The 12,672-nt window shown below is 36.8% G+C and overlaps 1 protein-coding gene across 1 annotated transcript; it reads left to right on the forward strand.

Annotated features, from left to right (window-relative positions):
• Positions 1-1,357: 1,357 nt before the first annotated feature.
• LOC135712404 (proclotting enzyme-like) lies at positions 1,358-12,245 on the forward strand. Its single transcript, XM_065235398.1, has 4 exons — positions 1,358-1,471; positions 10,870-11,057; positions 11,124-11,260; positions 11,325-12,245. The coding sequence occupies exons 1-4, from the start codon at positions 1,369-1,371 to the stop codon at positions 12,223-12,225; spliced, it is 1,329 nt and encodes a 442-aa protein (XP_065091470.1). The 5' UTR covers positions 1,358-1,368; the 3' UTR covers positions 12,226-12,245.
• Positions 12,246-12,672: the final 427 nt, after the last annotated feature.

Consider the following 12,672-nt stretch of genomic DNA (forward strand, 5'->3'; position numbering starts at 1 on the left):
TTATCCTACATTCCAGTGGTTTCTCGTGGAAGTGCAGAGGATTTGTGTCGTCTTCCAACAAAGTGAGTATCACGTCAACACATTCCAACCCATTCCTTTTGTGACCTACATCTGGACGTGGCCTGCACCGGTATTGCCTATTACAAAGTTTTTACGCAGGATGATAGCTGATCCCAAGCATCATCTGGTTGCTCTTTGTGTAATTACAGGTGATCTGGCAATAACTAAGTATCAAGCGGTCAATCATGCTCAAGCTCTCTCAATAATACTATCTAACATGAAGCTTTAGGGTGATAATTTATTGGTGATTTATTGAGCGAAGGGCCATTAATGCGACAGTACAAGTCATACGCACACTAACCCGTACGATGTACGAGGAGTTGATCAGATGTTCCTTAAGTTGATGTAGATTTGAAGACATACCTTTTCGGATCAACTTTTGGGGCGATCTAGTTTATAATTATTTTTGATTAAAATTGGAGCCAGTACTTTTTCTTCAACTCCGAATCCAACTTATCATGTGCACGGCATATCATAAAGTCACCCCACAATTATTGATCCGAAAATAACAATTATACGTCAGTCCGTTCTGCGTTTTTCAAACACAAATCAAAAATCAACTTCAATGCTAATCCTTCATACTCGTCGCGTGCCTTGATCGTTTGAATACATTTCACCACTCCCTAACGCATGCTCTAATTAGCAATTCCATCCGAGTCTGCACTATTTCCCACACTGCTGTGCACATCGCTTATCAGTCAGCCAGCTACAGTCGCTTCCATTCCGTCTCTCCATACGATCATCATTTAGTGTTTGTTTTGATAATAATTCACACCAACACTGTGACGAGGGCGCTTCCCGCTGTTGGCATTCATTGAACAAGATCGATTGCACGATCCATTAGAAATTCCTACATCATCACTGTTACACTTTTCTCGACCTTGGAACGGTTGAACACATTTTTTTTTTTTTCAAATCCGAGGTTAAGTCGACAGTTCAATAATTCAATAAGCCCAATGGTACATGTTTTGTGCGGCGTGCTCACTGAGTTGGGTTGTAAATTATTTTTGGCAATTTTTGTCCCCATTTTGCATTCGCGGCAGGAAGGACGATCTGATAGTGGCTGATGGCAAGTCAAGTCAAGCTTGGCGCTGTTGGAGAATCGAGACGAGGCGAGGGTGCGATAAGGCAAAACATCGACATTTGACGTTCAGTTGAGAGAAGTGCGTTGGGTGGTAAAGATCGTCGCGACTGCTTTGGACTGAGTTCGCTAGGAATAGAGAAAGTGATTGATCTCAAACATAAAAAATATTTTAAGCTGGTTTTAGCATGAAAAATTAAAGAATAGTTTGAACTGTCTGTTGAAAGATGGCGAGTAGCAGATTTACTCTATTTTTGGTTTTCATCGGACTGTGTCTAGTGGGAACAGTCGTTAGTTTGGTAGTCGATGAATACCAAAATAGTGATAAAAGTAAGTGGTTTGAAGGCACAAATTGCCTAATAAGTTCTCTGACTGATGCAGGGGGACAACCAATTTTATAAAATGGAGCTGCAGTAAAGATCGACTTCTCTTTTCGAATTCATTCTTAACTGATAAAGAACCTTTTTTTTATTCAGAATGGTTGCAGCCGTTAAGGAAAGGATATCAGGGGAATTCCCCTTATGGAGCATGATAAAATGACAGAAGTTGATTTGTTTGAGCCTCGAGTAATTTATTTGAATACAATATGATCACTACACAAAAATGTAACTGTATAATGGTCATATTGTATTTATAACATTTTCTTATAAACCCACCAACAAATTCTAAGAGAAATTACTCCTACACTGAGTAAAGGATCTTCATCTGTTAAAATAATATATTTAAGATTAAAACAATGTATCAATCTAGTCTCTTTTTCGAGAAGCCGTCCATGAACAGTGGACCTTTCTTAAAAAAATATTGATTATAATTTTATCAAGGTGGTATTATACTTAAAAAACAACTTTTTGTAATCACAATCACAACTTTACCCAAGACAGGTGTCAACAAAAATAAGCAATGACATTGAGATATTGGTTAAAAGGATAAAATAATTGAACGATATATTTTATTTATTTATTTATACAATCAATAATCATATCACATGTAATCTACAAATGATTATCAGAATGTATTCTTCTATTTTACTACTATACCAATGTACTTATTAATACAATTGAAATAATTACTGCACAAGTGTTTAAACTTTGTAAATGTTCTTGCTGTCTTGAATTCCCTCGGTAAGTCCTTTTATGAACCGATCGGTGGCGAAATGAGTCACTCAAAAAACTTGTAAAACATCTTTGGATAATTAATACATTTGATCTAGAAGATCGTGAGTCAATAAAGAAGTTGGCTTTCGTTTAAAATTTTTGAGGTTTGTGTACAAGGTTTCCGAAGGTTATATTCGTACCTAGTTACGGCATTAGAAATCACATTTAATTTCCTCGCATTTGATTTAGAAGTTAAGCATCCGCATATAAATGGAATTTTGCAAATTGATTAAACAGTAGGCATATCGTTAATATAAATCGAAAAAAGTAATGGTCATAGGATAGTCCTGAGGTACTCTACTCAGAACATCTACATTATCCGATAGTAAATTATTAATGTCAACATATTGTGATCAACCAGGCAGATACGCTTCGATCAAATTAACTGAGGAAAGATCAAAACTAAACAAATTAACTAGTTTGTTACAAAGTTTCCGGTGATCAATGGAAACAAAGGCTTTACTGAAGTCCAATAGGGTAGAAACTACATCAACCTAATCGCCCATTTTGGGCCTATCGAGCAGAAAACTTCAAATAAATCCATGATTTCAGAGTTAAAAAGTCAATTATGCGTTTGGTACGATACTTTAGTTAATAAGCTGCCGAACGAAGTCAATTAAAACGCGTGATATGAAGCTTTTCATCCATTATTCCCAAAAACAAAAGAAGCGCTCCGACCGAATCAATTTTTATCTTCATCCGATAGGCCGAAGTGAATTCATTGGCGTTTCAATGCCGTTTCAATGCGTTAGGCCGAGTTTAGAATCCGTAGGCCGATTTTGGCATTAATAAGCAGTGTTAGACTTTTGACAATATCTCAACGATTGGTTTCTCTTTATCAAATCTTACGATACGTACGGAAAGATAAATAAATTTAGAAGCCATCAGTAATAATACCATTCCGTTTGGTGCTAAACTACGCTTGATTAAGAAAGACTAAGTGTGGGTTGTGTTTAATAGGCCGGAAATGGGGTTGGAACTCCTTATATAATCTTCAATTTTTATAAGAGCTGTAATGGTGCTGTAGTTCTTACGATAATCTGATTGAAAAAAACAAAGAAGGCTGTTACCGTTCAGATATTCGTTAAGCTGTGTAGGTATAATAGATTCAAAAATGTTTGACTTGATACTGGATTATCTTTCCAATAGGAATAACTTTAGCCACTTTCCACGAATTTGGGAAGTCTGAAGTGGTTATACACAAATTGAATAAGTCTGCTATGTAAGGAATTGTAGCATGCAATGACGTTTTTAAAAGATTAAGTGGAATCAAACAGGTACCAACAGAATCGCATGAAGCAGCTGTTAATACTTCCAAAATGTCGTTACTAACAGAAACTTCATTGGCTTACACATTTTCATGGAATGTAGAAGGCACATCATGTGAAATAAAATAACAATCCAATGAAGTAGCAGTGACATCACCACCAGCACCTTTCGTGTACAAATGTTTTAAGCCCTATCACATTGAGTTGGAAAGCAAAGTATTCTTGTTTAGTGCTTTTAACCGTACGGTTAGTATTGTTGCGTTGTTTAGCACAATTATTTAATTTTTGAGCATTAGTTTTATCACGTTTCTAAAGCTCATATGCATTGGCACGATGTTTAAACATCTGGTGCACATGTTGATTAATTCATGGAGTTAAAGGGTTTCTGACAAATTTTCTTGTTAGAGGCACGTGCTGGTTTATGAGTGACAATAATCTGTTGTTTAAGTAGTCCAATTTTTCATTCTCATTGGAATAAGAACAGATAGTATTTAAATTAAATTCACATAGGTTCCCGTTTGAACGAATCTTGATTAACTTTGTAGTAGTCGCGATACCAATACGTTTCGGGTGGAGTTTTTGAGTTTTTCAAGTCATAATCACTAATACCACCAACAGAATACTGATAGACATTATTCACATTACTTGTACAGTTGCTGGTAATAATGTCAACCATATATGGGTACAGCCAGGTAGATGAAGTATAGGTGATGAGTTTACTATTTTAACGGAGAGAGTATTTAGTTGCTCTATCATATTACGACATTTAGACGAATTTGAAGCTAATATATTTACATTGAAATCGCTAATTAATAAAAAAAAAAAAGTTAGGCGCAGTAGCAACTATTTCTGAAATAGTTGGGGTTTCAGGAGCATTTTACTCTTATTTCTTAAAATATTGTATGAATGACTTAAAAAATAGCTCATTGTGGTTAATATTCTTTCTGAAATAATGTCACTCTTGTAGATTAACAGCTGGTTTCATACATCACCAGCCTGTGCAGATTATGCATTTTAGTCAATTTTAACCCTATTACCTTATTTTCGATATTTTTTAAAAGACAATAGTCAGTGATAAGAAAACCTGTCCAATGATAGTCCTTCTTGCAGGAAAACACCTTAGGGATCCAAAAAATTACGTTTTAGATTACATCGAAAGGTAAGCTGATGTATGGAGAATTTTTTTTCCTAATTCTCCCCAATTTATGAAGTTAATCAGTAGTGTTACACGGTTATACCGTTAGTGCCTGTCATACTATACCCTTGTGGACGGTATTGCTGCAAAAATGACTGAGAAATCGAATGGTGATAGTTTCATCTTGAAAGAATTTCAGTAAATTACCCATTTTGCCCAATATCCCCCTTTTACTGAAGAAAACAAGTCATGATATACTTTTATACGAATTAAGGCCAATTATTTTGATCGTTCGGGCACTTTCCCTCTGTAAAAATGTGTGAAGAATTTAATGGTGATGGTCTCATTTTGTGCTGACATCAGCTTATTACCCATTTTTCCCGATTATCCCCTTTAATTTAATAAATCAAGTAGTATTCGAATTCACGCATGTAATATTGAATACTCGTTTATTATATCATTGTAAATATGTTTAAAGTATCAAAAAATGCTTGTCTTATCTTGTGCAGAGTTTAGATAATTAAACATTATGCCCGATTCTTCCCTTTTATGGAATAAAAAAGTAAAATCATACTAAACCCTCAAGCACTGTCCTATTGAAAACATCTTATGTAGATAATCCTATCTTAAGTGAACCTCACATACCGTAGAAATATCATTCAATAACGTTAATTTTATGTGCGCTATATCTCGCAGAAATTTACATGAATTTTTCGAACGGTGTACCTCTGTTTTCCCCGGTCGTTTCTCTTCATGTTTCGATCCTATATATTCCCATATTATCAATTTTATTAGCATCATAAGATATACTGTATTGGTTCTAAAATGTTGAGTTGTTCAATTTGTTTTTCGTGTTTAATGTATAATAGTTGTACATCTAGCATTCAGCACAACAGCAAACACTACAAATGTATTAATATTTATTCAAAGGAAGGGTTATAAAGCCTAAAGGGAATGGAACACACTTTTGAATAATTCGCATTGATAACAACACCTCTTCACGCAAAGACATAATACTTATTTTATCGCAGAAAAAAAAGTAATAACCGCGTTGTCTAACGCATGAACTCGATAGCATGCAAACTCGTACTAGATTACCCTTACTAAAAGCCGTGTATCCATTTAAGATACCGTAAAACGGGGTAACATTGATAGTTTTTTGAAGTATATCCTAAATATTTTTGACAGCAATGGATGTTTTTCAAATTTTATTTCTTTAAAACAAGTACTGGGGATCCTAGAGTCAATTAGTTAGTAATATGTTTAACGGAAATTATTGCATTTGTACTATTTTTTAGTGTTGTGACCGAACATCAGTATTTTGATTTGGGGTTACTTTGAAAATGCTTGATGAATGTAAAAAAATATGCGTGATTCTCAAACAAATTAGTTCAAAAAATATTAGATTTTGGATGAGTATATATTCAGAAAACATTATAAGCAATAAGATAACGGCGCTGGTAGTGTAGTGGTAAGCGTGATTACCTCTCACCCCAGCAGGCCTGGGTTCAATCCCAGTCGGCGCCGCCGGGATGTTCTGAGGCATAACATCTCTGATCACGCCTTCCTTCGGATGGGAAGTAAAGCCGTTGGTCCCCGGTTCATGAGTTTGATGGGTCGATAGGTAGGGTGGGAGAGCTGCCTTCCTGGCACGGTGGTGCTCAGTACGGAAAACAAGATCGACGGAAAAAACAAACCAAAGGAAAAAAAAATAAGCAATAACAAGACAACATAGAATTTATGATAGCTATATCGGAAATACATTTCATAAGCGATGGTTTGAGTGCAGTTTCAAATAGGCGAAAAACAAGAAAATTGTTTTTTAATACCTTTGGATAATATGTACCACATACTTCATAAAAACTGTATACGATATCAAGGGATATACCCTAAGCTACAATAAGGAACCAATGTGTTTCCAATTCGGAAATAGTGCAGAGAGCACATTTAATCATTATATTCTACTATCAAAGCTACCCGCATTATCAAAGATACCTCGTTTTAAGACCGAAAAACAAAACAGCTCTGAAGTTACCAAAATAACCAATAGCATCAGTTTCAGTTTTAGAGTTGTTTGTGTAGTTTTAATACTAGTTTGGACAATTCAATTTTGTGTTCAATTTACTTGTAATGCGAACTGAACATTCAGTAAGTTAGTCAATGTGCAACTTTCTCTATTCGCTGTCAAATCACTTGAACGTTGAGTGGAATCAATTTTTGTGGACCGTGTAAACCGGGCTTCACACTTGTCACGTTCATCGCATACATGCATGCCTTGGTGCGAACACATCAAAAGCAAAATAGCGACAACCCTCTGTTGAAATTAATATTATCGTGGTATAAAAAGTGTCTCTTGAATTCTTGCTGAGAAAAAATGTTGTGCAATAAAAATATTGCGGAGGAGTATTTCGTGTCAGGACGAAATACAGACCACCTTGTGGAATTTGTATCTACACGCTAACTTGAAAGTACCCATTAATGGTTGAAAAAGACCCATTTTGAAGAAAAGTGGCTTAACTCATTAAATGAGTAATTTTTTTACCCATTAATGAGTATCTGTTACCCATTAATGAGTAATTGTTAATCATTAATGGGTAACAGATACTCATTAATGGGTAAAATGGTTTAATCATTAATGAGTTAAGCCACTTTTCTTCAAAATGGGTCTTTTTTTACTCATTTATGAGTACTTTCAAGTTAGCAGTGAACTTTCAAAAGCTCCTGCGTCTGTTGTGTTGGATTTAAAAACTGGATTAGTCTGGGCTAATGCTCATGGCAAGAAGCATTTCTTTGAGTGAAATGTGAAGTGGCTTGATGGCGTTTTTCAAGTAGTAGTTTGCATCAGGCGAAACGCGTAAATCTTAACTGATTTGAGATTAGGGCGCATCAACATTTGTGAACAATAGCTTCAATACCGTGTCGTTCTCTACTAACCTCGAGATGACCGCGAGTAATCGGTTCAGTTCCTTTAAATCTAGATTTAAGACATCAATTATGTATAACGCAAATGATAACTTGGCTCTGTAAAGTTTATTCGATTGAGCCTGTACAAATGTCGTTGTACGTTATGTCGTGTCGTTATTTAGGTAATCTTTGATAATTTGAATTATGTTCAGTTCTTTTGATTATGCTCAATCATTTCTCTAAGTTCAAATGAATAAATATAAATTAAAAATATTGCTATTCTCAGACTACCGTCAACTATCCAAACATATAATGTCTTCTAGCTTGATATCGGTTTATAGAACCATAGTAAAATAAATGTGATGGCCACTGCGATGGTGATAATAATGCTGGTATTTACCCTACATTCAGTTGTTTTTTTGTTATATTTTTGGAAGCATTACACTCAAAGTATTAGAGGAAATATGTACACACATAGATTTTTCTGCAGGAGTCAGTATTTTTGACTGGATTTTTAGATTACTGAAAAACTCGGTTAAAATTCAAATACGGTTATTCGTACAGATTGGATAAAATCGACAAATTTTATTTTTCATCATTACTCGGGGTTAACAGAAATAAGTAGGTAAATTTTCGTAACACATTTTCTCAACTTTGAATTTTTCACAGAAAACGTAATTTTTTTGATCCCTAAGGTGTTTTCCTTCAAGAAGGACTATCATTGGACAGGTTTTCTTATGCATGACTACCTGGGATGGAAAATTATTTGCATTCATTTTGTGCATTCATTTACATTCATTTGCCTCTAACTTTTTTCATCAACAGAGTTCCGTAAAATAGTGTTTGAGGCTTTTGTATGCTTTGATATTAGCTACATTATGAACAACTCAAATCTCTATCTCTTATGCATCATGAATCAGAGGAATAAGAACCCACCATTGTTTTTCAGTGAATAAAAATTGCATTCACTGAAAAACAATAACGTGTTCTGCCAGCTCTATTTAGTCATGCATAAGAGATTCAGATTTTAGTTATTAACAAAAGTTGTAGTTAATATCAAAAGCTTCAAAAGTTTCATACATTATTTTACGGTATTCTGTTGATGAAAAAAGTTAAAGGCAAATGAATGTCAATGAATGCACGAAATGAATGTAAATGATTTTCCATCCCTGCCGACCACCGCACAGAAAAAAAAATTCTGAATTTAACTATCGCGTATAATTTCCCTACGTTTAATTTTGAGCTATACTTGGCATAAACAGCTTAATCGTTTACAAGTTTGCATACAATATAGCTAATTTATGCGATATTGCGCTTAAAGTTACACGAAATATCGCGTAAATTTATGCCAAATCTAGCGTTAATTTTATGTGCGCTATATCTCGCAGAAATTTACATGAATTTTTCATACGGTGTGCACTTAAAAAAAAATCGCAAATAAGGTAATAGGGGCAGAATTGACATAGTCTGCACAGACGGGTGATGTATGAAACCATTTTTTAATGGATTCTCCAGACGTTTTTCTATAAGAGTGACAGTATTTCAGAATGAATATTACCCACAATTAGCTATTTTTTTAGTCATTTATACAATATTTAAGAAATAAAAGTAAAATGCTTCAAAAACCCCAAATTGCCCTATTCTGCACAGGACGAAACTAATTCCACTGGATGCCTGAGACTTTTTCCCATAAGAATGATTATATTTGCTAAGAATTGAATGCTTAGATATCAACGAGAGAAGTCATTGTTTACAAAAGTTGCTACGCCCTAATTCCAGCTATATCTTGAATTGTCTGAAATGGATCTCACCAGAATTTGAGAGAAATGATGATATGAGTACTGACTTCCCAACAAACATTGAATGTTTAATAAGAGCTTACTCAGGCAAAAATAATCTTATTCAACTTATTCAACTGTTAATCAACTCAAATTGTTTGTTGGGTAGCTCTAACCGGTGAAAACTAACGATCTTAAATTGGCTTACTACTGGACTAGCCTATTGGTTCGAAGCAAATCGATTAACGTTCCCCGTTCTAGTCAAAATTCTAGTACTACACAATGTTTGTTTTGATTCGCTATGAAAGTTTGACCGATAAAATTAAGGGGTTCGTGGATTTTTCTATGTTTCGAGGGGTGCATCGACTAGCTTGGGACCGAAGAGAGTACCAGAGTTGAGCCCAAAAGTTGAGCACGTTTTTCGGGACCTTCTGGTCTTAGAGTTACCTATACGCTAGTACTGTACCGTCTGTATTGTATTCGACTCGATGATTCAGTTTTTAATGCACTTCTGCGCATCCTTACTTTCTACATTTATCGGTCAAATATATCGAAAATACCTATTACTACAATAGGTTTCAAAGCTCTCAATAAAGAATTGTGGAAGTAGAAAAACACCAAAGCCGAGTTAAGATGAGGCAACTGAGTTTTTTTTTTCAAAGTATTTATTTGGAAAGCTCATTGTTTCTTTGAGCTAAACGGAGCCGCGGGACGAACATTTTTATTTTCAATATAATTATTGAGATCCTGATTTTTCTTCTCCAATGTTTGATTCTTTCTTCCAATCTCCTTTTATTCTCTATCGCTTGATGTGCCACCAGACCCGCCCAATGTTCTGCCGACAGTTTGGGTTCAGTCTCCGTGACCCAGTGACGTCCATTTTCAGTACCTCTGTTTCCTGGCTGCTGCTGCTGTCCAACAAAGCATCAGCCACTACACCAGCGTACGTACTGCTACCTTTTTCGTCACGTTCATCTTCGTCCTTTTAGATTACATCCGGTTGTTTTCCAAGCTGCAGCTGCTGTTTTCGAGCATTCCGCTTGGGGCAGGAACTAATTCGGTGTCCCTACGCCTTAAATAGAAAGTATTTGTCCTTGTTTCCCAAATAGAATATATGCTCTTCTTCGGATTGAGGAAATTAAGTGAAGAGGGAATTTCCTTTTCGACTTCCAACAAAACGCCTTGCACTCCTGTGAACATATCGAGGCCCAGAGCAACAGGAAATTTTTCCCGTATGACCGCTTCACTTTGCCGTGAGGCAAGTGAGTTGAATTGAACTCACCCTCGATCTGGTGGTTAACATACAAGTGACTTGAAAGCGAATTCATAAAGTTGAACAACGACTAACTTTTCGATCACTCACATTGCAGTTCAGTTGAGTTGAACACCGACTTGAATCGTCTACACCGAGCTTAAGTTGAGCCACAGCCACAAGCTCCAGTTAAATGGTTTTTGTAACTAATCCTCATTGATGTTCCATTTCCAATAGCACCCATCACCGTGGAAGATAATCATGTCAACGATGATCTTGATCTCACCACCAGTGGCCAGGAAGGCCAGATCACTCCGAAAAGAAAGGCATTCCGAGTAATCCAAGCCGAACGTGAAAAAAAGCATTTGGATCTGAATCTACTTCGCAAGAAGCGATTCATTGGTAATCTTCTGAATCTGATTCCCGTGAGTAGTGTTGAAAAGACGTGTAACTTGAAAGACTTAATATTGTACGTACTCCATTCTATTCAGAAAAACAAATCCCATCAAGAATGCACCACTCCTTCCGGAGAAAAAGGTCACTGCACACGCTACCAGCACTGTAAGTTCGCGGCCTCGAAGGAAAATATTTGGAAGATACTAGGACAGTTGTGCGTCATAGAAAATATGTATGATCTTTGTATACAATACCGTCCAAAAAACGAGTAATTCTTCTTTGATTCTATTGCACAGGTCCATTGGAATTTGCTGCCCGGATAATGCCACGGATGGAGTGGGACCGGATTTCTCCCTTCGACTGCCGTCTCAAGCGGATGATTATGATTCGGTTGATGGGCTGGACGGTGACAATGCCGTCGATGGTCGAGATAACCGTGATCGCCCGGAAGAACGTGGCTGTGGCATATCAACCAAACAACTGTCGAAGATAGCCGGTGGACGGCCCGCTGATCCCGGGGAATGGCCCTGGATGGCAGCGCTCATTCCCAACAACGGACAGCAACAGTTCTGCGGAGGAGTTCTGGTCACTGATAGACACGTCATGACGGCGGCTCATTGTGTGCTGAATCTGAAGATCCATCAGTTTTTGGTGCGGTTAGGCGAGTATGACTTTACCCAGTACAACGAGACCAGATCCAGGGACTTTCGAGTGACGGAGATTCGAAGTCATGTGGATTTCGATCCAGTCAGCTACGAGAATGATATTGCAATGATGAAATTGTTCCGCCCGTCTTACTTCAACTCGTACATCTGGCCAATTTGCATGCCACCGTTGGACGATTCCTGGGATGGTTACCGTGCGGTGGTCGTAGGTTGGGGAACGCAGTTCTTCGGAGGACCTCATTCCAAGGTACTGATGGAAGTTGCACTACCAATATGGTCCAATAGAGACTGCCAGGATGTGTACATTAACCGAATCTACGAGTCAAGCATCTGCGCCGGAGACTATGGTGGGGGTAAGGACTCGTGTCAGGGTGACAGCGGTGGCCCTTTGATGCTTCAACTTCCGAACAATCGATGGGTAGCGGTTGGAATCGTTTCCTGGGGAATTCGGTGCGGTGAGGCGAATCATCCTGGCATCTACACCCGAGTGAGTTCATACGTTCGATGGATCATCGAGAATGCTGTGTTTTGAGCTGGGTGAAAATTTTAATGACCTCTATAATGGATTGCATTTATCTACTGTTCGTGTTAGGTATCAACTAGGAGATGTGAATAAATCGAAAAGTAACTACTTTCCTTAATCTCAGTCAATCAATCTTTCCATTTCAGCACGCTTGTTTTATGAGCAATAAAAATCAAACAACCAGACTGTAAGGAGACGGTGTTGTATGATAAACAAGTTTCAGAGGGATGATCAAGTCAAAAATCACTGCATTTACGCAAATTTGTTTTTCTAGATTTGAAAAAAAAAAGAATTGAAGATCACATTTAATTGAGCATGGAAATAATTGACCATTGCTGTATTTCCAGGTGTATTATTGAATTAATTTTTGGCATTTTGTTATTGAATGCCAGTAACTTATATAAATTACTACTCGTTTTTTTTTTATTTGGGCTAAACTGATGCGGTATGACGAAA

This window comes from Ochlerotatus camptorhynchus, unplaced genomic scaffold, assembly GCF_037179485.1.
Source record: "Ochlerotatus camptorhynchus isolate MF236.1 unplaced genomic scaffold, CSIRO-AGI_Acam_v1.1 ptg000480l, whole genome shotgun sequence".
NCBI lineage: Eukaryota > Metazoa > Arthropoda > Insecta > Diptera > Culicidae > Ochlerotatus > Ochlerotatus camptorhynchus.